This window comes from Mastigoproctus giganteus, chromosome 9, assembly GCF_048544385.1.
Source record: "Mastigoproctus giganteus isolate SK-2022 chromosome 9, ASM4854438v1, whole genome shotgun sequence".
Taxonomy (NCBI): Eukaryota; Metazoa; Arthropoda; class Arachnida; order Uropygi; family Thelyphonidae; genus Mastigoproctus; species Mastigoproctus giganteus.
The window spans coordinates 84,755,671-84,782,624 of NC_143583.1; the positions used below are offsets into that span (position 1 = coordinate 84,755,671).

Sequence of the window (26,954 nt, forward strand, 5' to 3'; positions counted from 1 at the left end):
TGTAACTTTTAAAGAGACAATGATAGCACATTGCATTCCACTTTCCATTTTGAGAAACCTTGCCCTGCTCAATCAGCTTCAACTTCTTGAATATCCGCTACCAATTCTTTAAATGCTGATCTCCGGGTAATTCTTCAGTGGGGCAAAGACAACTTAGTTGATTTCAATCCTTCTAAAAATCAGTCTACTCTTATATCTCGCAAAAAGGATTCTTCTGCTCCTATGCTTCTCTTTGGTGACACTGATTTCTAGGCAAAATGATATATATCTTTTTTGGGTATTACCCTGACTTCTAATCTCTCTCGGCACAAGCACATTACAAATATTGCTTCCTCTGCATCTAAAAAACTTGGTTATCTCTTTCGCACTCGGCGTTACTTTTCTTCCAAACAGCTGTTCACTCCGTACAAATTGCAAATCCACCCTACCATGGAATATTGTTCCCACATCTGGGGCAGTGCTCCCAAAACCTCTCTCAGGCTTTCAGGCTTTTAGATTCCATTGAGAAGAGGGCAGTTAGGTTTTTCTATGTAACTGTCACAAAGAATGACTGATCTACAGTCATTTGATACAATCGATGGAGAGGCATGTCGACCAAATACTGAAGCCATACTTGAACCCCTCGCTTTCTTATTAACCAAATCAAATAGCTGGACTTGTGTATTTTCTTGCATTTTATATGCACAAATAAGGTGCCTGAGACATGCATATGGACAATACGGCATTCTGGGCCCAAGTGATCAATGTGCCTGTTTCAGTCAACACGATGGTCCATTTCTTGCCAAGGAAGATTGACTGAAACAGGCACATTGATCATTAGGCCAGAATCCCATATTGTTCGTATGCATGTCCTAGGCACCTTATTTGCATGAGCGGTACGCAAGGAGAAATAAGTCTCTGTCACTAATTCCAACTTCGGTAAATGCGATGGAATTTCTGGGTAGACAAAGTCATTAGATAGCACTGGAATGGCACTGTTCTTTAGTGATCCTCTGCAGCTATTACACACAAGAATTCCACTGACTTCAACATCGGGAAATGCAGTGTGTATCAATGATGCATCTTTAGCAGCTAGTTTCTTGTGTCATTTTTGAACCATAGATGATCACAAATATAGCATAGAGAACAGAAATCATTTTTCCTAAATATCCTTTCAAACTCTTGATGCGCTTTCTTATGTAAATAGTAGTCGGCATAAGGAAAAGGAGCTTGATCGTTTAAACATCTGCTCCGCAATTGGAGAAATCTTTCATTGTACGTAATTAATACTCACTTTGGCTACATTATTGTTAGATGGAGTAGCATTGCTGATTGAATGCAGTGCTAAATCAAATGCTTGATTTTCTGTTTTTCTTTTGCACAATCACGATAGTCTTTGTCATTAGCATTAGTAGAGGCATATGATGCAAGAAAGCAAGCTTATGCAGCATCAGCCAAAAAAAAAAAAAAAAAACACTTCCATTTCACCCCTCCGTTCGTTCGAAATACCTGTCCAGCTGAGCCTTAAATTTATTTAGACTATCAACTTCCACAACAAGGGATGGAAGTCTGTTCCACCAACCATTCTCACATACTGATTGCTAACTCCATCTTTATTTTCTTAGGTTGGCTCTTGCTCGATACCCTTGACAATGCTCTGCATTTGACTTTAGTATCATTGAACTTTGTGTGTACAGCAGTGTGGTATTCATTCCCTTTCACTAATCAGAAAATTATTGCCAGGAAGACATCTATTGTGGCACCTAACAATGGAATGTAATGAAAATGCAGATTGCAACAATACAAATACTTCACAATCAACAATACGAAACGTCACAATCATACTTCCTGCAGTAGTAACTGCAGGAAGAATGCTTGTGGCGTTAAACTATTCAACAAAAGGCTAAAATCAAAAAAGTAATTAGGCTATCGGCTTGGATTTTGCTAACTTCTTCCAAATGTTGATTCAGTAAAATAGCGGGTGTGAGTATAAAATGTGACATCGCTCATACTAAACATTTTGGACTGGAATATGAGGCTAATGGTGCTAATGTCACTGACATTTATTCGGTAGAGTAAGTAGTGGGCGTGAGCATAAAACTTTACATCGTTCATAACTTCAGTTCTAGCTGTTCGACTTTAAAACAGTTCTGATTTTCGTCAAAGATGTTTTCATAAAACAATCATTCATTCATACAGGGTACATGTGGTTTTTTTTACTGAACATTGCTTTCTTTCCTTTCCAAAATCCTGGGGATGCTCCTGATCCCAACTGTTTATTCCAAAAGTAAATTTCACTTGGAACAATCCATAAATGGCATATGTATGCATGAAAAATGTTATTCACATTGTATAAGCATATATTTAATTTACAGATATAGCATATAATATAGAAGATTATAATAATTTTCTTACTTTATTGACTGTTGAAACAATCCCTGAGATACAGAACAAATGGAATCATTGATACGAGCAAGTTTTTTATGTTTATAAAACAGTATCACCTGTTCAACGAAGAAGAGGCTCAAGAATAAAGGAAGCACCTATTAAAAAAATATTAGGTCAGTATGATTATGGAAATAAAAATGTTCAGAAAAATATTAGTAATTAAACATACAGTTATAAAATCATAATAAAATTTTTACTTCTTTCAATGCACTGTTTTTATTTTAACAACCTATATAAAAAATTGAATGAGCTAATCAAATGGAAATAATCAATTCAGAAGTTTCTACTTTTTTTCTACTGCCATAACTAATGTTAATACTTGCGAAGAGTTCCTAATATACAGCATCTAATTATAATACATCTCAATACAAGTTGCTGATTTACATTATAAAAATATTATGAAAACTTTGCAAAATCTGGATAATGGGAACATGTTTCAATGATAGAGTCATAAAATAACGATCTGGGAAGTCCACGGCTCTAGTAATTGGCCTGTTCTTTAATTCTTTTTTTATATGCAGTTGTCGTCATATGATTTAGTATTAGTATTAATAGTGGCATGTGATACAAGAAAACAAGCTTATAAAGCATCAGCAAAAAAAAACAAAAAAACCACTCACTTCCCCCTTTCCATACCCTCCAAGAATTTGTTTAGTTCTTCCTTGAATTTGTTCAAACCACCCACTTCCACAACAGATGGATGTTTGTTCCAACAATCAGCCACCAATACTGTCTTCATAATACTGTCTTCCTCGATAAACATTTTTAGATTAGCCAATCAGGCTTAGCTATTCCTTCTTTCATCAAATTTCATAATTTTTACTTGGATTAGGTAATTTCATCCAAGTTTACCGGATTTATGGTGCCTAATAGTAGCAAAACATCATGATTCAACCTCACAAGGAATAGGCATAGGAGCATGTATGCTTGCATGTATACCAATGCTAGAAGTATAGTAAATAAATTTGATGAATTTGAAGTGTTGGTCAAGACATCAAAGGCAGACATTGTTGGGATAGCAGAGACGTGGTGTCACAAAGATATAAGGAATGCAGAACTGGAATTTGGGGAGTACAATGTGTACAGAAAGGATAGACAGGACAGAAAGGGAGGAGGTGTTATGCTGTTAATTAAGAAAAACATAAAATCAAAAGAAGTGCATCCAGTTGATATAGATGGACAGTGCACTGTTGAGTCAGTTTGGTGTGACATAAGCACTGCAAAAGCAAAAATAAGAGTAGGAGTGTGTTATAGGCCTAATGACTCGAATGAGTACAATGAACAATTGTACAGAGAAATAGAGTGGGCCAGTAAATCAGAATGTCTTATAATGGGGGATTTTAACTTCCCAGATATTGACTGGAACTTGTGGGTTGGTCACTCACACACTAGTCAGACTTTTGTGGATTTATTGGATGATTGTTTTCTGCAGCAGCATGTTCGAGAGGCAACCAGAGAAAGTAATACTCTTGATCTGGTTATCAGCAGTGATCATTCGTGTATTAAGAATTTGCAGATAAAGGAACCACTAGGTGGCAGTGATCACAGTGTGCTGAAGTGGGATTTACTCAAAGAGGTAACTACCGTCAGGGGTAAAGGAAAGGGTTTTTGCTTCCGTAAAGGGGAGTACAGTGGTCTCAGACAGTTTTTAAATTCTGTACAGTGGGATCGACTGACGATGTTACAAACAGTAAATTCTAAGTGGGAAGCATTCAAGGAATTAATCGTGGACGCTACTAGACTTTTCATACCAATGAAGAAATATTGTTCAAGGTTTAGGCCTAAATGGTTATCAAATGAACTAATGAGACTCGTGACAGAGAAGAAAAATGCATGGGATGCATATAAATTATCAGGCGACGCAGAAGCCTGTAGCAGATATAAGCTAGTCTGTAATCAGGTCACAAAGGAGGTTCGGCAGGCAAAGGCGGATTACGAGAAATCTTTGGCAAAAGATGCTAAGAAAAACAGCAAGGATTTCTTTACTTATATAAACTCTAAAAGGAAGGGGCTGAATATGATTGGTCCACTTGACATCGATGGTTCGACTGTTGATGATCCTGCTCAGATAGCAAACAAACTGAATGAGTATTTTGCATCTACATTCACACGTGAGGAATCATTACAGTTTGAAAATGGAAGAAGGTTATCAAATTGTAGCAGTGTGCTTAATGATTTTGTAATAACTGAGAGCAAAGTGGAGGAGAAATTGTTGAAGTTAAACATAAGAAAGGCACCTGGGGCGGATGGGATCTATCCAGTTATATTAAAGGAGGCGGCAAAGCAACTAAGCAAACCCTTAACCATAATTATGAGAGCATCCTTGGATTCAGGGGAGGTTCCCACGGACTGGAGATGTGCAAATGTATCCCCAGTTCACAAAGGAGGTTCGAAGGGTGACACGAATAATTACAGACCAGTTAGTTTAACTTCTGTTCCGGGTAAAATAATGGAGTCACTGGTTAAAGATGCATTGCAGGATCATCTAGACAAGACTACAGCAATAATTCAGACACAGCATGGGTTTGTTAAGGGAAAGTCTTGTCTGACAAATTTGATTGGTTATTATGATGTGGTCACAAAGGAACTGGATGCAAAAAATAATTTTGATATCATATACTTGGATTTCAGGAAAGCTTTTGACACTGTTGCGCATGGAAGACTACTGTACAAATTGGAGCAGAATGGTATTAAGGGTAAGTTGCTACAATGGATAAAAGGATGGTTAAGTGGGAGAAGACAGAGGGTGGTAATCAATGGGTGCTGCTCTTCGTGGACTAATGTTATTAGTGGAGTCCCACAGGGTTCGGTGTTGGGTCCACTGTTGTTTTGTATATTTATCAATGATATTGATGAAGGTATATCAGGCTTAATGTCGAAGTTTGCAGATGACACGAAGGTTGGCAGGGTTGTTAATGGCAGTAATGGCAGTGTGCTACTGCAACAGGATCTAGATAATTTGGGCAGATGGGCTAAGAAGTGGCAACTGAAGTTTAACCTTGACAAATGCAAAGTACTGCATATGGGTAGAAGTAACCCCAGAGAAGCGTACCAACTGTGTGGTACTACACTTAAGGTGGTAGAAAATGAAAAAGACCTGGGAGTAATTGTGCAGTCAGATATGAAGTTTTCTGAGCAATGTAGACAGGCTGCTAGGGCAGGTCATGGGGTTTTGTCAATGATATATAGGAATTTTGCTAGCAGGGAAAAGGAGGTGATTGTCCCTCTGTATAAGGCAATGGTCAGGCCACGCCTTGAGTACTGCGTACAGGTCTGGAGGCCTCATTTTAGGAAGGATGTAGATTTGCTTGAGCGTTTACAGAGAAGAGCAACACGATTGGTGAGGGGAATGAAGGGATCCTCTTACCAAGAGAGGCTTAAGTTCTGCAAATTGCAGTGGCTGGAGACTAGGCACCTGCGCGGTGATCTGATTGAGGTCTATAAGGCCTTGAATGGGTTGAGCACGCTGAATTCTGATGGGATCCTCCCACTTGTTCAGAATACGAACCTACGGGGACATAAGTTCAAATTAAGAAAGGATAGATGTAGAATAGATGTGCGGAAATTTGCCTTTAGCCAGCGGGTGTTTAATTGCTGGAACAAACTTCCATCTGTCGTTGTGGAAGTTGATAGGTTAAATAAATTTAAGGAGGAACTGGACAGGCAATTGGAGGGTATGGTGTGATTTTTTTTTTTTTTTTTTTTGGCTGATGCTGCATAAGCTCCTACACTTGCTTTCTTGCATCAAGTGCCACTACTACTACTACTACTCACGGAAATTGCAAATAAGAAATGCAGTATCCTGAATTACATGCAACTTGTTAAAATCATTCAAGAAGTGTAATACAAAACCATGTCAGTAGCCATACAGTTTAACAGCCAGCTGAGCAAAGCTTTCAGCAGTTCATTGGGCATCTCAAATCCAGGTTACATCAACTTCATCTCATTTACTGGCATAGGCTTAACTAGGGTATGGTAACGGTAGCCCTGGCCACAGGTGTTGAATGGAGATAAAGGTTAGAACAAATGAATCTATAATGTTGTTGTTTGTTATTTGGTTTTTAGGAGCATTAGCAACTAAGGCCATATTGCTCCGGGGCTATGCGGTGGTAATTCCCTGACCTTTCCGCATCCTCCGTATTTGGTGATCAGGCTCGAACCCTGGTCTAATCAAGAAGCATGTGCTACACACTGCTGCTCCTACCCACCTGGCTACAGAGGCACTGAATCTATAATGTAATTTATTTTTAAAACATGACAATAATTATCAATATATAACCCCAGGGGCTCACGTCTGGTGAGTATGGGCTTGGCATACTCAGGGTCCTGAGCTGGATATTATCACTTCTCTTTCTTGGTGATTCCCTTCTACAGGGTAATTCAGAAATTTTTTTTTGATTGGTGCAGCATAAGCCTCAGGCTTCCTTGCACCATATGGCTAATAATAATAATAATCAATTATAAAAACTTGGCCAAAAACTGGTGAACAGAAAATGTATTGATGGAGCATCCAACCATCCTTCCACAATTCAGGTCTCTTCCTTCGAATTTTTTCATGCAGATTTGTCAGAACTTCAATGTAGTATGTTTGACTGACAGTCTGATTTGGTGGGATGTATTCAATCATAATAATTCCTTTAATATTGAAGAAAACAAGAAGCATGATTTTCATTTTTGATTTTAACATTCTTGCTTTTTTTTGTCTGTGGGATTATTTTGTCTTCCATTGCACTGACTGTCTTTTAGTTTCTGGGTTGTACTGGAACAGCCTACTTATATTACAAGTAATTAGTTCTCAGTAAGTCTCGATATTCTTAAGAAACATTTGTCAAACTGTTTCTTTGTCCATATTGAGTTCTGATGCAACCATCCTAATACTTATACGACAATCACTTCTAATCAATGTCCTTACTTGGTCTACATTTTCATTAGTTTTTCATACATACTGGACGGCCTGGTTGTTCATCATCGTTCATATTCTCTCTTCCTTCTAAAAATCTTTTATGACATTTAAACACACAAGCTCTTGATACAGTATCTTCCCCATAAAATTAATGTAACAACATAACTTTCAGTTTTGTTTTCTTTAGTTTTCTTAAAAGTTTAAGCAGAGCTGGCTTTAGGGTAAGGCCGAGCAGGCACTGGCCTAGGGGCACCAAGGTTTAGGAGTGCCAATGCCACCCTCTCTCTCTCTCTCTCCTCCCAAAAGCAAAGCCCACAAGAAAAATTTTGTGTATTTCATGTTAAAAACAAACAATATTAAATTCATAATTTACTAATTTACATAATTATAATTTATAATTACTAATTTACATAATTATAATTTATAATTTACATAATTATATTGCATATAATTCACTTTTGTAAATAAATAAAATGTAATATTAATTATTCTGAAAATCTTCCCACTGGCAGGAGGGAGGCACCATCAGTCAATGTGACCTAGGGGCACCATATACCCTTCAGCTGGCCTGAGTTTAAGGCTGTCTTTTTGTCTATCATTTTTCCAGCAACCTAAACACAAGGTGTTTAGGTTGAAACCTGTCTTACTGCAAAGCGAATGAGTATGTTGGAACATGACTTGACAGACAACTTTGGAAAGGTTTGAGGTCAACTGATGTGCCTTTGTTTCACAAGTGGTAACTTGGTGTGTAGTGTCTGTGGGTAAGTTTTCATTATTTAATAACCACATTTTGTATTTAGCTATAGGCATCAAAATTCCAAGTAGCACTTCTGTTTACTGGTGACAGCAATACTGCAGAGAATTACTGCCAGTTTTTTCAAGACAGCTATTCATGGAAGCTTTTGCAAGGATCAAACTTACTTGCAGGAACAGATTACATGATCCCACAAATCAATGGGTTACACAGAAAATTTCTTGAACAACCACTAGAGTTAAAATAAACTTTCATCTAGCTATATACAACAAAATAAATACTGTATTTTATATATACCCCAGTATGCAGTACATTCTTTTTTAACAACTAAAATCGATGAGTTGTCGTTGCAAGCCAAATATCATTGTGGATAAAATTTTAAGAAACTGTGAGTTTTTGACAACTATGACACCAAAGTATAAACAGGATTTCATTCAATTAGGAGACAAATGAAGACAAAACCATTTTATAAATAATCAGTTGGGTGACTGCCAATGGCTCAATTATTCTGTGGGATCAATAGCACACACTGATATCCCTAAGTTACTAAGAAAAAATTTGATCACATTATTGGGAATCGTGAACTTTTAAGGATCCTGTGCAGGCATACTATATTGAGAGTTTCTGGAGCAAGACAAAGTGGGGATTCAAATACATGAATTGGACTCTAAGTTTGGCAATATACCTAGTTACACAGATGAATTTACATAGCTTGAAAGGTGTATAAAAACTGTGCATTTACTCTTCAGTAAATTACTGAAGCTCATTACTGAAAGAGAGCCATACTATTTTTTTTTTTTCGCTCTTCAGTAGTTTTTTTTTTATCTATCATTTTATTTATATTTCAGATTTTAAATTTCCATATATGATGTATATTTTTGTTCTCTCTCACTTCATCTCAATAAAATATTCATATTATTTGAGTGTTTTCTGTTTTTTAATTGTTTCACTAGAAATGGAAATTATCCTGTTCTTAATTATATCAGCTGTTCCCAAACGTTTTTTTCCCAGATCACTTGAAAACAGTAAAGGCTCTTAGCAGGCCACCTAATGAATTTATGCCCGTTGTTTAACAATTGTTGTAGTATACTGTGCTGTATCTCCACCTATAGTAGTTTAAGAAAAAATTATGTGGCATTCAAATTTTAATACAAAGAAATACAATAAGAGATATTTTAGGAAACAGGCCTTGAGCTTTGGGATGCATATTGTTACATTTACTGTAACAACCAATAAAATGGTTAAATTAAACTTTATTATAAATAAAATAAAATAAAATAAAATAAAATAAATACAATATAAAATATACATAAATAAAAGCATTAAAACAGATAAAAGTATAAATAAAAGCATTAAAGTATAAATAAAAACATTAAAATAGTAGTTTTCGGGCAAGGTGTCCCTTCATCAGCTAGTTAGTGTAAGGTATACTGAGTATATGTACATTGGATAATATGACAGAAGATGACTGGGCATTATCGTGAGATCACAACTCTGGTGCCAGTAACGTAGTATTATGCATGCGTAATGAATGCCAGCTCTCATCACACTGAAGAATGGCAGACACCATAATGAGGTGTATATGAACTCTCCTATTGCAATTCATAATGTGGTTATAGCTAATTATATTGAGTGCCTCAAACCAAGAGCACTGGTAGTGATCACGTAAGTAGTTAATGGTTTCAACATAATCTTGTCATTACTATCATGTCATCACCTGATCATGTCCTCCCTGCGATGATGAGTTTTGCCTACATTCCCTACTATCCGGGCACATCTGACTGTCTTTATGCCAGAATTTTACGTTCTTATCATATACAGTATGTGTGCAACTCCCTGGAAGGAAATTACATTCAATCATTTCCAAGGTGAAAAAAAATGCCTATTCCTCCTTTTCTGCAAGATGGTTCCATTTACCGTACTACTTCTCCAGATTGTGGAATGTGTTATGTTGGTGAGACTGCCAGGAGGTTAGAAGATCGTGTCTCAGAGCATGAGGGGGCTCTCCGCACTGCCAACTATGACTGCTCTGCTGTTGCTGAGCATTATTGGGTCGAACAACATAATCTTGATTCCTGGCATGATACTGAAACCATTGACTACTTACATGATTACCGCCAGCACTTGTGGCTTGAGGCACTCCATATAGTTAGCTATAACCACACTATGAATCGCAAAAGGAGAGATGATATACACCCCATTATGGAGTCTGACATTCTTCAGTGCAATGAGCACTACACACGCATAATACCACATCACCAGAGTTGTGCTCTCATGATCATGCCATCATATTACCCAACATATATATATATATATTCAGTATACCTTACACTAACTAGCTGATGAAGGAATACCCTGCCCTAAACTGGAGTTAATGCATATGGGTAGCAGTAACTCCAGTGTAATATACAAACTGTGCGGTACTACACTCAGGATAGCAGAAAATGAAAAAGACCTGGGGGTAATTGGCAGTCAAATATGAAGTTCGCTGAGGAGTGCAGATGGGCTGCCAGGGCTGGTCATGGAGTCTTGTCAATGACATATAGGAATTCTGCTAGCAGGGACAGGGAGGTGATTGTCCCTTTGTATAAGGCAATGATAAGGCCACACTTTGAGTACTGAATACAGGTCTGGAGGCCTCAGTTTAGGAAGAATGTAGATTTGCATGTGTGTACAGAGAAGGGCAACAAGATTGGTGAGAGGAATGAAGGGATCCTCTTATCAAGAGAGGCTTAAGCTCTGCAAACTGCAGCAGCTGGAGACTAAGCACCTGCAAGGTGATCAACCAATTCAAGGCCTTATACACCTCTGATTGAGGTGTATAAGGCCTTGAATGGGTTGAGCACGCTGAATTCTGATGGGATTCTTCCACTTGTTCAGATTACGAATCGAAGAGGGAATAAATTCAAATTGAGGAAAGACATGTAGAATAGTTGTGCAGAAATTTGCCTTTAGCCAGCGGGTGGTTAATTGCTGGAACAAACTTCTATCTGTTGTTGTGGAAGTTGATAGGTTAAATAAATTTAAGGAGGAACTAGACAAGCTTTTGGAGTGAATAGATGGGTGAAATGGGAAGGGGTTTTTTTTTGGCTGATGCTAAATAAGCTTGTTCTCTTGCATCATGTGCCTCTACTAATGCTAATACTAAAATTTGCACTGTTGCAATTCTAATAGATATAATTATTTTTATAATATTTATCTATCATTGTATTATACACAAGCAGTATGCTTTTCCATGACAGACAGCTTTACTTCACTGCCTGCTGAGTTTTTTTTGTTTTTTTTGGCTGATGCTGCATAAGCTCATACGCTTGCATCACATGTCACTACTACTACTAGTACTGTTACAAAGGTAGGCTTAAGTTTTGCAAATTGCAGCATCTGGAGACTAGGCACCTACGAGGTGATTTAATTGAGGTGTATAAGGCCTTGCATAGTTTGAGCAAGCTCAATGCTGATGGGATTTTTCCTCTTGCTCCGATTCCGCATCTGAGGTGGCATAAATTCAAACTGAGGAAATATAATTGTAGAATAGATGTGCAAAATTTGCCTTTAGCCAGCGGGTGGTTAATTACTGAAACAAACCTCCATCCAGTGGCAGATTCAGAGTAGAGACACTAGACATAGGAAATATACACCAATTGTTTAAATTCCCTTTATCTACAAAAAAACATTTTCTTTCCATTTTTAACATAGGATTTTATCTATTTTTGCATTGTAGCTCAGCTATTTTCAACTGACTACAGTTGGCAACACTGATGCTAATGTGATTGCCATTCTAGTGCACAAAATGGTGCCCCCCTGTAATTTTTTTCTGGATCTGCCACTGCTTCCATCTGTCGTTGTGGAAGTTGACAGCTTAAATAAATTCAAGGCTGAACTAGACAAGCTTCTGGAGTAAATAGATGGGTGAAATGGAAAGAGTTTTGTTTGTTTTTTGGCTGATGCTAAATAAGCTTGTTTTCTTGCATCATGTGCCTCTGCTAATGCTAAAATTTGCACTGTTGTAATTCTAAGAGATATGATTATTTTTATAATATATATCTATCATTGTATTATACACAAGCAGTATGCTTTGCCCATGACAGACAGCTTTACTTCACTGCCTGCTGTAAAAAAAAAAAATTATAGTTTATATTTATATTCATTTTTTTTTTTTTACATCTCTGTGGCAGCTTAGTTGGCATGATACATTATCATCTGCCACTTGTTTGGAGCAGTGTCTCCTCTATGATTATTCTGAAATTTTCAGTCCATGAAATGCAATCTTGCCCACAGACACTCACTTATACAGACAATGCATTTATGGTTATGAGAATGCTCTTAAGAGGGGGGGGGTGATTTCAATACCAATATTAGAACCCCCAGGGGCTCACATCTGGTGAGCATGGGCTTGGCACACCCAGGATCCTGAGCTGGATATCATCATTCTTCTCTTTCTTGGTGATTCCCTTTTACTTCTATCTCTCTCTCTCAGGGTAGTTCAGATTTTTTTTTTTTTTTTTTTTTTTTTTTTGCCTAGTGCAGCATAAGCCTCAAGCTTCCATGCAAAGTTGTCAACAAAATTAATGAAAATAATAATATTAATGATTTTGTTGACAACTTTGGTTGAATTGGTTTAAAATTAAGATTAAAAGTTAAGCTAACTGAAAATGAAATAATATATTTTTTTTCTCTACTTCAATGCCTTTATTTCTAAAATAGACTTTTATAATATTTAAATGGCAGACTGCATAGATTATCCTGATCAAATCACTTGAAATAAAAGCAATTCACCTGTGTAGGGTTTACAATTTATTTATTACTAATAGAGAGTCTAACAATTGTAATTTTTGTGGATGTTTTCTCCTCTGCTTCTTCAGTGACTGAAAAATTAAAAACAAGATAGTTTATTTATTAATTTCTTAAATTATTATTTCATTTTCAGTTAGCTTAACATTTAATCTTAATTTTAAACCAATCCAACCAAAGTTGTCAACAAAATTATTAATATTATTATTTTCATTAATTTTGTTGACAACTTTGGTTGTTTATATTAATCTTCCTTCACTTGCAATTTAATCGAGATCCTCCAATTTTGTTTAAATTGGAAAATTTTGTTTAAAAAAATTAAGTTTTTTACTGAATTGAAAACGGTGATCTATTTATTATGCTTTGCTTAACACAATTAAAAATACTGAATGGAAATAAATGAGAGAAACCAAGAATCCCACCGGTGCCTGTGGCGGAGATTTTTTTTTATCCCCAGGGGCTCACATCTGGTGAGTATGGGCTTGGCACACCCAGGGTCCTGAGCTGGATATCATCATTCTTCCCTTTCTTGGTGATTCCTTTCTACTTCTCTCTCTCTCTGTCTCAGGGTAATAGGGAATTTTTTTTTTTTTTGGCCAGTGCAGCATAAGCCTCAGGCTTCCTTGCACCATATGGCTAATGCTAATAATAATAATAAGTTTTTATTGCATATTTTATAATTTTCAAGGTCACTGATTCCTCAGATCGAAACCCAGATGATTGCATACAGTCTGGCAGATGCAACATGAACATCTTTGTTTTGTTCACATTTAGCTGGCAAAATCAAAGCTGTATGGAAAAATTAGACCCCAGATGCCTATCACCAGCATCTCACGGATGCCACATGGGAATTTCCTAGAAGAAATATAGATGCTTTTGCTCACCTGCTGTCTGTTAAATGCCACACAAAAAATTAATGACTCATAATCAGGAGAGCAGTAGCACATGCTCTTTGAGTAAACAGTGGTTCAAGTCCCTGAGTGCTAAATACGGTGGATCTGCCAACCTGCACTGGACCAACGTGGCAGATTATGGTCCATTACTCTCAATATGAAGTGTTGAGGAGGCTTCCATCCTGCAGTGGATTGATAATGGCTGCAGTTTACCTCTTTAATTAGGGGATTTCCTAGGGAATATGGCACCCCCTTTAAAATTTTCTTTATATATGTATGTAAGTTTCAGGTGTCCCTTGAATGTTGTACACCCCTTGCATCCAGGGATGGCCCACCCCCTGCTCATAATTCACAGTATATCAAAATGAAGACAGAAAATACTACATAACCAGTTTAGGGAATACTAGTTGGCAAATGCACACAGGAGGATTTGATTTCATTTATAAATTTAAAAATATATATTTTTTTAAAAATGTGACATTTTTCAGATGCCATAGTACAACAGGTTAAATAATAAAAGTAAAAGTAGATAAAAAAAAAAAAAAAAAACTAAGGTAATTCAAAACCAAAAAATTAATAATTTAAGAAAATAAACAGGTGAACCATCTTATTTTTAATTTTGTAATCACTGAAGAAGGGGGAAATATGAACTAAACGTATCCTTGTGGGCACGGGCGCCGGCAGGATATTTTGCAAGGTAGTGCATGTCAGAATAAATTTTTTGTTCACCAAATTTTCGAATACATGCAATAACTTGTTTCCATAAATTAATGAAAATATTAAAAATTGTGTATTACTTCGAAATCCAAAGGTTTTCGAAGTAATACAATATTTTTAGAGCCTCACAAGCATGGGGCTCTATTAGTCATAAACAGATTCTAAACATTGTACACATAAACTGCGCTTATTTCAAGTGATTTAAAAATAGCCTTTATCCAGGAGCGGCGTTGAATTGGCCTAAGCCTAGTAGAAACCCTGGACCTTGTGGTAACAAAGCACGCTGCTGGCGTCGCTGACTTTGAGCCGCTGGTAGATTAAAAAAGAAAGAGAAAAAAAAAAAGAAATCGAATGGGCTCGTGGTATATTTTAGAGGAACTAACACATATTTATTTCTATTCTTCTCTGATTCTAATGAAATCAATGATGCATATCGAAAATAAAACCAATAATTAAGGAATGCTAAAATTCACACTGACGCCAATTTAATAATTTATTATTTTTAATTAATTGAATTTTAATAACCATTTTAAATCTACTTTCATGGCTATTTAAAACAAATAGCGATTACCCGATGTCGATTAAAAACACACCCATTTAAAGTTATTTACTTCAGATATTTATATTCTGCAAAAATTCGTTTCAATATGTGGCCGAACTACAGAATACGGTACACACCCAGTACTGTACGAGAAAGAGAAGACAGTAGTGATTGTTTTCCCCTTCTCCTCGCCCGCACGTTACAGGCGGATGTCACGTGACACACGCCATTGTAGCGGTAAATACGATATAGTTGAGAATAGCAACCTTAAGGTTGCTATTCCCAAGGCTCACCACACGTTTCACTGCTTCAACGTTATCAAAGCGAAACTTCATTTTCTTTATTTCTTTTCTGTTTTTTTTTCCAAACATTAATGGTCCATTTCAACCATTAGTCGTCCATCACAAAGATGGCAGCTCTACCAGTGGGTACTGTCCTGAGCTGGATATCATCATTCCTCTCTCTCTCTCTCTTAGGTTAACTTTAGAAAGTTTTTTGGCTGGTGCAGCATATAAGCCTCAGGTTTCCTTGCACCATACGGCTAATGGTAAATGCGAAATTATCATTTGTTTAGTTTCAGTAGCGTAGCTACACCTTTTTCGGGCCCGAAGGCAAAGAACATGTTCGGGCCCCTACTCAATTAATGAAAATTGCAAAAACAAGAGACAGCCAAAGACGTCTGGCCCTTAAAGGGCCAGGGCCAGGAGGCCATTGCCTTCCTGCCAACATGGTGGCTACACCACTGTTTAGTTTCGTCCTTGTGTGCTCGTGTTTGGTTATCGTGCCGGTATCTTTTTTGTTTTGCTACTGACGTGGTTACCGTCACAAATTCCTTTCCTTTTATATGTGGCTTCCAACAATAATAATAATTTTCCTTTAAATTAAGCATTTCCTCATTTTTCTACAGGAAAACATTTTTTTTTTTTCACTTATAGAATTCACTGACAGTAAAATGAATTCAATAAATGCTGTCATTTAACTCATTCGTTTTACTGCTTAAACGTTATCAAAGCGAAACTTCATTTTCTTTCTTTCTTTCTTTTATTTTCTTTTTTTTTTTTTTCCAACCATTAATTGTCTATTTCAACCATTAGTCGTCCATCACAAAGATGGCAGCTCTACCAATGGGTACTGTAAAAAACATCTGACAGCTTTGTTTTCTGGTTTACAGTGAGCTACAGGTAATTAGCCAACCGAAGCTGGCTAAATACGTGTAGCTCACTGCTGATACATTCACTGTGTACCACTGCAAACTGCACTGCGGCAATGTCTGTAGCATTCTGCGGTGGCTACAGTACTTGGTCAAAAGATCTAGAACAGCCTATTTAAAACTATGTAACCAATGGCAGTGCTGAGATCGTTTTTGTACTACCATGGTCGTGTGTGGGAGTTGACTAACTGTATTGTGTTTAGAGCTATCACAACAATTTTGTTGGAGGAACTAGCATGCCATGTGAATTGGTGAAGTATGGCAAAGTAATCAACGCGCCAAAAATATCGACATAACAACAGCCAACAGCTCGCTTTGCTTTATATTCTGGAAAGAACTGTTTTATTAGCTACTGTTCAATTATTAGCAAGTTAAATTTTCATTTTTATTACCCGATTCGCGTCCTATTGGGTCCAGTGGATCCAACTAGTGTTGCCAACTCTTAATAATATTTCCCGCTAGCCGCATACTCAAAATCCGCTATTTTTAGCACTTGACCCGCCAAATTTTTTAAATTTTCATTTGTTTGTACTTTGTAGTGAATAAAAACAAACAAACAAATAGTATATATAAATAGTTATTTATTTTTCTGTTTTTAATATAAAATCAATATCTAAAAATCTAAATTAATTTCGAAATTCAATACCTCCTCATCATATGCTTCTTGTGTACCTACAGTATTTTGCGAAGCACTTCTTCAGGTAAAACATAATTTTTACAACACTCTTCAACTCTTTTGAGCCCGTATCGTACTGATAAGATTGCATTAACCGTGCCAACACTCATTCTGTTGCGTGTTTTGTTTTTTACTAGATTTAAGTTGCTGAATATTCTTTCCACATCTGCATTGGATAATGGCAAAATTAAAATACCCAATGCAAATTCGCTAATTTCTTTAAATGGATTTTTACCGCTTGCATCTCGATATTTCGAAACTTCTGACCAAAACTTCATTGTATTGTTGATGTTTTCCCATTTAACGAGAGTAATGTTTATATACTGTTGCTCATTTTTTTCAATTTCTACTTCAGACAATTTTAAATTTTGTAATAAATTTATCAGTGGTTCTTTTTGTTGCTTTAGTAAATCTATAATGCTTTAATATATTGTTAACTGAGATTAATGACATTTTTTCTAATTCTTTTATGTTGTCCGGAAGCCGTTGTTTTAATTGTTGATACAAATCAATCAAGAAATTACGGCATCTCTCTCTTATTGCCTTTCATCTGTTGTTGTTGTGATAAGTTTATTCATTATTAATTCATTTATTTTTTTTTCAAATTGGTAACCAATATGGCTTAGGGTCTAAATAATTATTAATGTCCTCTTCTATCCGTTCAATATGTGTATTTGGTAAAAACATTTTATAGGCAATCATCGACAATAGCATGTTTAAATCATGTAGTAATAATGTAGGATCGGCAGTATTTGATTCAAAAGATTTGTAGTGGTAGTAGTAGTAGTGGCATGTGATGCAAGAAAGCAAGTGTATGAGCTTATGCAGCATCAGTCAAAAAAAAACAAAAAAAAAAAAAAAACACACCATTCCCTCCAAATGCCTGTCCAGTTCCTCCTTAAATTTATTCAACCTATCAACTTCCACAACGACAGATGGAAGTTTGTTCCAGCAATTAACCACCCGCTGGCTAAAGGCAAATTTCCGCACATATACATCTGTCTTTTCTTAATTTGAATTTATGCCCCCTTAGGTTCGTAATCTGAACAAGTGGAAGAATCCCATCAGAATTCAGCGTGCTGAACCCATTCAAGGCCTTATACACCTCAATCAGATCACCGCGCAGGTGCCTAGTCTCCAGCCACTGCAATTTGCAGAACTTAAGCCTCTCTTGATGAGAGGATCCCTTCATTCCCCTCACCAATCTTGTTGCCCTTCTCTGTACACGCTCAGGTAAATCTACATCCTTCCTAAAATGAGGCCTTCAGACCTGTACGCAGTACTCAAGGCGTGGCCTGACCATTGCCTTATACAGAGGGATAATCACCTCCTTTTCCCTGCTAGCAAAATTCCTACATATCATTGACAAAACCCCATGACCTGCCCTGGCAGCCTGTCTGCATTGCTCAGAAAACTTCATATCTGCCTGCACAATTACTCCAGGTCTTTTTCATTTTCTACCACCTTAAGTGTAGTACCACACAGTTGGTACTTTTCTCTGGGGTTACTTCTACCCATGTGCAGCACTTTGCATTTGTCAAGGTTAAACTTCAGTTGCCACTTCTTAGCCCAGCTGCCCAAATTATCCAGATCCTGTTGCAGTAGCACACTGCCATTACTGTCATTAACAACCCTGCTCTGTGGTTATTAGAAACGTTGAAAGAGATGTCGGTAATTCGGATCGCATTTCTTGCAAGCCAAACAAATACGACGAAGAAAAATGATCCAATGCCATTCCTTCGCTGTTTCAAAAAAAGGCGTCATTAGAATTTTTTCCACATTTTTAGATTTGATTCAACAATTTAAAGCTATGACCCAATGATCAGGTCGTTTGACCGGGAGCGTAACTACGTAAAATCGTTGGGGTTCTCCTCAGGGAAATCCAGAATAATATAAAACCGATTCTTCGCTTTATAAAAAAAAAAACTATGAAATATGATATCCCTACTATTTCAATTATGAATTATTTTTATTGTTAATTAAATAATTAATTGAACAGTTAATTTAATATTTCTTAAATGAATATTTCTTAATATAAATGTTACATTGCCAAAATACATAAAATGCTAACCATTTATACTCTTCCCGCTAAAAAATCCGCTATCCGCTATTTCATATTTTTATCCGCTAAACCTGAAGCAATTCCGCTAAATCTAGCGGGAAAACCGCTAAAATGGCAACACTGGATCCAACTAGCATTCAAAAGAAAAGGAACAGCACAAAAACTCCAAGACACTTATTATTATTATTAGCATATGGTGTAAGGAAGCCTGGGGCTTATGCTGCACCAGCCAAAAAAAAAAAAAAAAAATTGATATCCAGCTCAGGGGGTGTGCTAAACCCATACTCACCAGATATAAATAAAAGCAGAAGAGTAACTAGGAATTTTGCCACCTACGATCAGATATAACTCCATTTTTTTCACAAAAATACTTATACATATTATAATAATGAATATTTTTGAATTAATTATAATTATTTTTTATAATAAACTTTTTATTGTTAAATTATTATCCATGAGATGGCGATCTATAAAGAGACTTTTATAATAATTGCTTTAGATAATAACAGTTGTCATATTTTTAGGATAAATTCTAAGTCTTTAAATCCATTCGACATCTATGATGAATTGGTACCTGTGGCTAAGTCACGTTTGCTATACCCTAGTTATGCTTCTGAATAAAAATAGAACCAAATATTCATTATTTATATAAAAAATGATGCATCACAACCTGATCCAACAAGCAAATTCACACTCACAACCTGATCCAACAAGCAAATTCACACTCACAACATGTAACAACATGCAAATCGAGTAACAGATGAAAACAACAAATGTTCAAACCTCGGTATTGCAAATATTCCATCTGCGCAACATTTCAAGATGGCCATCAATGTGAAAAAGTTGCAAAGCCATAGTTTATGATTTTTTTGAGTTACAGAGAAGGCAGGAAAAGGTCTGGATAAAGAGATAGCTGAAGTTGTCATATCCCCCTCTTGTAAAAATTTGTTTATTACATTTTTATTTAAAAATAGCAATAAACACATTCTTTCTACTAAAGAATTATTACTGTCCTCGAGATAAATATTTTAAGTTGGAATAACAGGAAAAATCAATTTTTGTCAGTACTATGCGATGTAGCATTAAAGAATTCCAAAAAAAAAAAAAAAAAAACCCTGAGAATTTCAAACAATGGCCGAACTTCTGCGCAGTGGAGATGACAACAAACAAGCACACCACTAGCAGGTCAAAGTTATTTTATCACAAAGTACGTGCGGAGTGATGGCAATCTGCGATCACATTACAAGTAAGGAATAGGTACACTTTGGAATGAGCACGCTACAGCCTAGCCGACTCTGTTTAATATTCACATAAAAATCTAATGTTATTAGAATTTATCTGAATGTTGTTGTTAGATTCAAGGAGTCAAAAATAAAACAGAAAAATAAGGCAATTCGATAAGAAAATAAGTAATTTGTAGTCGATGACTTTGAGAATAACAGGGGTGTGAACGAAAGTCATTGCATTATCTGTATAGCAGAATGGATACACTCACTAGCCAAACTACTAGAGTGCTTCATCATTGAATATAATTCGATGACGAATGATTGAAGTATTATATCGTATTGCCAAAATCGTATGCACACACCTATGGGACTTAGAAAAAAAATTAATTGTGCCTGCCATACACGTGTCCGGAACAGCTATAGGAACAACTGCGTCCGCATCAGGGACTCACATCTGATGAGTACGGGCTTGGCACACCCAGGGTCCTGAGCTGGATATCATCATTCTTCTCTTTTTTGGTGATTCCCTTCTACTTCTTATTCTCTCTCTCTCTCTCTCTCTCTCTCTCTCTCAGGGTAACTCGGAATTTTTTTTTTTTTTTTTTTTTTTTTTTGGCAGGTGCAGCATAAGCTTCAGGCTTCCTTGCACTATGTGGCTAATAATAATAATAATAATAATAAAAGGATATCAACGAAATACAACAGACCGATTGAAGCATTTCATTTAGGCTTAGTAACTTAGAATGACGAGTCATCATACGATGCATATTAGCAATTGCAGAAAAAATGCAACACTCTAGGTCAGCGATGGCTAACGTAATCACAAATGGACACGTCATGGTACCACTACATTCGGATACGTTGAAGAACTTGACAATAAGAAAGTCAGAAAGTTACCATAGGATACTCAGAAGAGAACTTTTATGTGGCAATATGGCAGATGCGCAGAAAAGAAATGTTTCTACACATCTTCCGTATTGCTGCATAAAAGTAGTTAGTTTTGTTTTGTGTTTTTATTTGCTTCAAATCTTGAATTACTACTAGTTCCGAGGCAGGGGTTGGAATCAAACAACTGTCCCAAAACAAACTATCCCTTCACACGCTCAGTCTGAAGAAAGTCAATTGGAAAAATTTTCCCGCTGAGAAGGAATCTGACCCAGGTCTTTCCCACGCGGGGTAGGACAGCGATCGCAACTACTGTATTAGCTGCGAGAGATCACCTAAGAAACATCCTACATATTTTGCAGTGATCAATTAGCTGCATTTTAACATGTGTCAAAAATTCACCAAAGTGACGGAATTCAAACACTCGCTCTTTCCGTTTCAGCATCCAAATCTTTTGGTTTATGACATATATCGATTGTAAGGCTAAACAGTTAGAATTACTGCCTGTAGACCAGTCAAAATTCGCAATTGTAACTCGTGGATTACGCCATTTTAAATAAATTTTCTGTTTATACTCCGGGACGACTACATGGTCAGAGGAGTTCACCCGTCGCCACCGTAATAATATTATTACGGTGGCGACGGTTCAACCCACATTTAGCAGTCACGGGCTTGAACCCCGGTCACTCAAAGCACGTGTACTTATGTACTCTCTGGCTTTACCACTCGGTTACGACTACGATGACCAGGCAAGCCCGATAAGCAACACTGTTGTTGTTTTTTTCCAATAAAAAAATAAAAACAAAAAAAAAAAGAAAGAAAAAAGCCATTCGCGTTCTTGTGACATTCTGGGAGTTGCACAGTACGGGGTCAGTTTTCCACGCACTATATGTCTAGAAATAAGAGTACTTTTCTGTTGATGCTCTCGCAGGTTATAATCATCGTCCTTCAACACTGGGTGAAAAAGGCCTGAGTTTGAATCCGATAAATAACGTCAAGAATTTTTATGGGCATTTTTCACAATGTGGCTGAGTTAGTGGATCTCAAATGAAGGTTGCATAATTTTTGTTCCGAGAACTCGCGTTTTCCGTCCAGAAAAACAATAAATCGACCGAAGAATACAATTATAGACACAATACTAACGCCTCATAACCTTAGTTGCTTTGGCGCTTAACACACGCTCCTTCTGAACCCTACCATCTAACGGGAAAAAAATAAAAAAATACAAGGTGAGAAAAACACAAGCACCTCAAGGTCACTTACTCACGACCTTTTCTACCATAGCGTTAGTACAAAACGTGAAGCCAAGTGAGTGACCTCAAGGCGCCTGTGTTTCCCCCTTGCTTTCGCACTGAAGCTATGGTACGTGGATGTTTGCTTACGGATATCCAGTGTTGCCAATTTAAGGGGGTTTTTCCGCTCGTTTTAGCGGAATTGCTTCAGGTTTGGCGGATTAAAATATGTAATAGAGGATAGCGGATTTTTTAGCGGAAAGAGTATAAATGCAAAAATATAAAATATGTTAAGCATTTTATATATTTTGACAATGTAACATTTAAATGAAGAAAAACAGTATTTATTTAACAATATAAATATTTCCTAATTGAAATGTTTCATTGATATACATCGTAACATAGTAGGGATATCTTATTTCATGGGTTTTTTTTTTTTTTTATAAAGCGAAGAGTCGGTTTATATCATTCAGGGATTGCCCTGAGGGGAACCCCAACAATTTCAGTATGGAGTTACACTCGCGGTCAAACGACATGACCGTTAGGTCATAGTTTTAAATTGTTGAATCAAATCGAATTTGTACTCATATTAGTCGTCCTCTATTATATTTTATTTTGAAAAATGCTGGTTCATAAATTTAAACTTCGATAGGTATTCCATTTTCTGAAATCCCCACCCCCCCCATAGTTAACAATCTGAATCAATTATTGATATCATGTAGATCTCCCTCAGATCTTTGCCTTTTTCAATAATAGTGTTTTTAATGATATTTAAATCAAGAGCAATGCGATCTTGAGCCCAGAAGATAGAAATAATAAATTTTTAGATAACAATAATCTACTATGATCAAAAAAATGATTTATGTCTAATACTCTTTGTTTTACGGCAAGGTTTCTTACAACTCCATCTATATTTGGATCTTAGAAAGGCTTTTGATACTGTTGCACATGGAAGACTGCTGCACAAATCGGAGCAGTGTGGCATTGGAGGCAAATTGCTGCTATGGATAAAGGGATGGTTGAAGGAGAGAAGACAGAGAGTGGTAATCAATGGACACTGCTCATCGTGGACTAATGTTATTAGTGGAGTCCCTCAGGGTCAGAGGCAGATTTAACGGTGGGCGCACCAGGCGCGCGCCCTGGGCCCCGACTTCTGAAGGGCCCACGCAAAACCCCAACAAATTAGTTGAACATATTAGTTCAAAACTTTGTGATTATTATTATGCTATTATTAATTATATTATACATATATTATATTCAAATTTTATTGGAAATAAAACATTAAAAGTAAATAATATTTTTTATTTATTTAAAAAATTGGCTCTTGATTTTTTAAGGAATCCTTACGTGCTGTAATGTAATAACTAACTGAAAATTAAGCTAAGCTATACATACGATCTAGTTTAAAAAATTGGTAAACATGTATTTTTATTTTCCCTGTCTTTCTCTTTTTTTTAAGAGGCCCAATATTTTCTTCTGCGCCCGGGGCCTCAACCGATCTTAATCCGCTCCTGCTCAGAGTTCAATGTTGGGTACATTATTGTTTTCTGTATTTATAAATGATATTGATGATGGTATATCAAGCTTAATGTCCAAGTTTGCAGACGATACAAAGGTTGGGCAGGGTTGTTAAGGACACTACTGACGCTATGCTGCTGCAAGAGGATCAGGAAAGGTTGAGCAGATGGGCTGAGAGGTGGCAAATGAAGTTTAACATTGACAAATGTAAAGTACTACATATGAGAAACAGTAACCCCAGAGCAACGTATCAACTCTGCGGTACTACACTGACAGTGGTAGAAAATGAAAAGGACCTGGGGGTAATTGTACAGGCAGATATGAAGTTTTCTGAGCAGTGCAGATGGTCTGCAAGCGTAGCTCATTGTCTTGTCAATGATATACAGGAATTTTTCTAGCAGGGATAAGGTGATTATCCCCTTATATAAGGAAATGGTCAGGCCACACCTTGAGTACTGTATACAGGTCTGGAGGCCTCATTTCAAGAAGGATGTAGAGCTGCTGGAACGAGTACAGAGAAGGGCAAGAAGATTAATGAATGGAACAAAGGGTTGCTCTTACGAAGAAAGGTTTAGGTTTTGCAAATTGCAGTGTCTGGAGACTAGGCACCAAGGAGGTGACATTGAATGGTTTGAGCATGCTCAATGCTGATGGGAACCTGCCGCTTGCTCAGAATAATCACCTGAGAGGGCATAAATTCAAATTGAGGAAAGACAGACGTACGATAGATGTGCGGAAATTTGCCTTTAGCCAGCGGGTAGTTGGTTGGTGGAACAGACTTCCATCCCCTGTTGTGGAAGATGATAGCCTAAATAAATTTAAAGCTCAGCTGGACAGGTATATCGAATGAACGGAGAGGTGAAATGGAAGTGTTTTTTTTTTTTTTTTTGGCTGATGCTGCATAAGCTTGCTTTCTTGCATCATATGCCTCTACTAATGCTAATGCTAAACAGATAAACATATCAGCTTGCTTTCTTGCATCATATGCCTCTACTAATGCTAATGCTAAACATATCAGTTTTACATTAACTTTTTGTAAGCCGCATTTCAAGATTGCAAACTTCACAAAAAGCTGTATTTTGCAAAATGTGATTTTTCGCCAACCTTGAAATCAAGTGATCAATAATGACACTATAAATTCATCAATTCCGTTAAACGATAGTTGTTATTTTTGACTTCTTCCTCAGAATAAACTGCATTTGATATGCAATTTGGAAGTTTTTGTATGAACATAATGTAGGGGTCTTAAAAATTTTTATGGCACCCATTAATAGGATTTAAGCCAAATGAAAATTTAAAAAGTTGGCGGGATAAGTTTTAAAAATAGCGGATTTTGAGCATGCGGCTAGCAGGAAGTATTATTAAGAGTTGGCAACACTGCGGGGATATCAGAATAATAATAACACGGAATAATAATCCGTCAATTAATGCAGTATAAGATGATGGGAAATAGAAAGAAGGTAGTCTCCAGTATTTAATTTTCAAAAGTTAGAGAAAGGAAATTATGTGCAGTTACGAAGAGACAAGTAGTCTATTGCTCAAGATAATCGCCATGAAAATATAAACATTAATCTCAACATTTGATGAGAATTTCGAAACCCTGTCGCATGTGGCAAAACACTGGTAACACTATTATCTCACTGCAGATGTAACAATTGTTAAGGAAATGTTTTCCCGAAAGGTGTCGATATTGAGGAAACATATGTTTACTATGTTTCCTCAATAGCAAGGACATATAATGTCCATCCATTCATTCTGTTTATAATAGAATGAATGGATGGACGTATAATTTTGAACGTTTTAATTATTGGTGCATATAACAGGAATATCTGACAACACTGCATATTTCGTTAATTCAATCAGTTTTTTAAAGACATTATACTCGAAACGTTGACTTCAGTCACTAAAAACAGCACGTTATGACATTAGTTATTGCATTTGCATAATTACTACATAATTGGATTTTTTAGATAGACAAACTGAAGTTTACACTAGCATCATTTTATTGTAACATCTCATGTGAAATCCTTCACAACGAGTTGCCCTCCTTATACAGTACTTCAAAAAAAAAAAAAAAAATAAGTAACGCTGCTCCATTAGAGAAGACTGCTGTTACTTATTTTCAGTTGAGTACCACCACACAAACAGAACTGTTTCGAAGCTATTTGGCTTCTCATAAGTGAGCAGGCAGGTATTAAGAGGTGACAACACGGTTGTAATTTACACAATATGAAAAACGCCAAAAAGTGTGCTTCTTAGACTAATAATAGTTTGGGGGGAAAGCCCTAAATTTTGGCCCTACTAATATTATTTTGGGGCGGAAAGCCCTAAAATATTATTAGTCCCCTGAAAATAAGTAACAGTGGTCTTCTCTAATGGAGAATCATTACTTATTTGAAGTATAAGAGGGCAACTCGTGAAGGAATTCACAATATGAGATGTTACAATAATGATTCCAATGTACAAACTTTGCTTTGTCTATCTAAAAAATTCAACCATGGTAGTAATGATGCAAATACACTCTGACTAATTTCATAGTTTGAATTTCACATAGGCTGAGGTTTCCGCCCTAAATTATTATTAGTAAATAGCATGTTATTAGAATACATTAATAGGAAAACATGTCAGCAGCGTTTCACTTTAATTTTCGCGCTATCAATGACGAAAATCAAAAAACTTTTCAAAAGATCTATATAGCAGCTAGATTCATATATACTTTTCAGTATGTTAAATAATCCAATTTTCAAATGATTTACGATAAAAATATTCTATAAATCAAAACATACTACACCAATCTACCCCTTAAGGAAGAATAGAATTATGTTAATTCTATTTATGATGACATTCGAAAAAATCAAGATATTGGAGAAAAGTGCATCTGCATATCCGCTTGTGAAACGGCAAATACTTGTAGCCGCTATACTGCTCATTTAGTTTGTGGATTATTTGTGGATTAAGAGAACCTTCTCGTCCTCATTCTCTTGCTTTCAAAGCTCTCGAAAACGCCAATCGCTCCACAATTACAAGGTTTGTGAATGATTCTTTGCATGAACAGACCGAGAATCGATCCACAGTGAAAAAGTCTGCATTTTTGTTAATGATGCTCCTACGTTATATGA

The 26,954-nt window shown here is 36.4% G+C and overlaps 1 protein-coding gene across 1 annotated transcript in view; it reads right to left on the reverse strand.

Moving 5' to 3' along the window:
- Positions 1-26,954, reverse strand: part of LOC150080510 (alkylglycerol monooxygenase-like) — a 144,508-nt gene that overhangs the window by 109,379 nt on the left and 8,175 nt on the right. Inside the window, exon 2 of the mRNA XM_090380719.1 lies at positions 2,395-2,522. Coding sequence (XP_090236845.1) covers positions 2,395-2,522 — 128 coding nt within the window. The remainder of the gene's footprint in view (positions 1-2,394; positions 2,523-26,954) is intronic.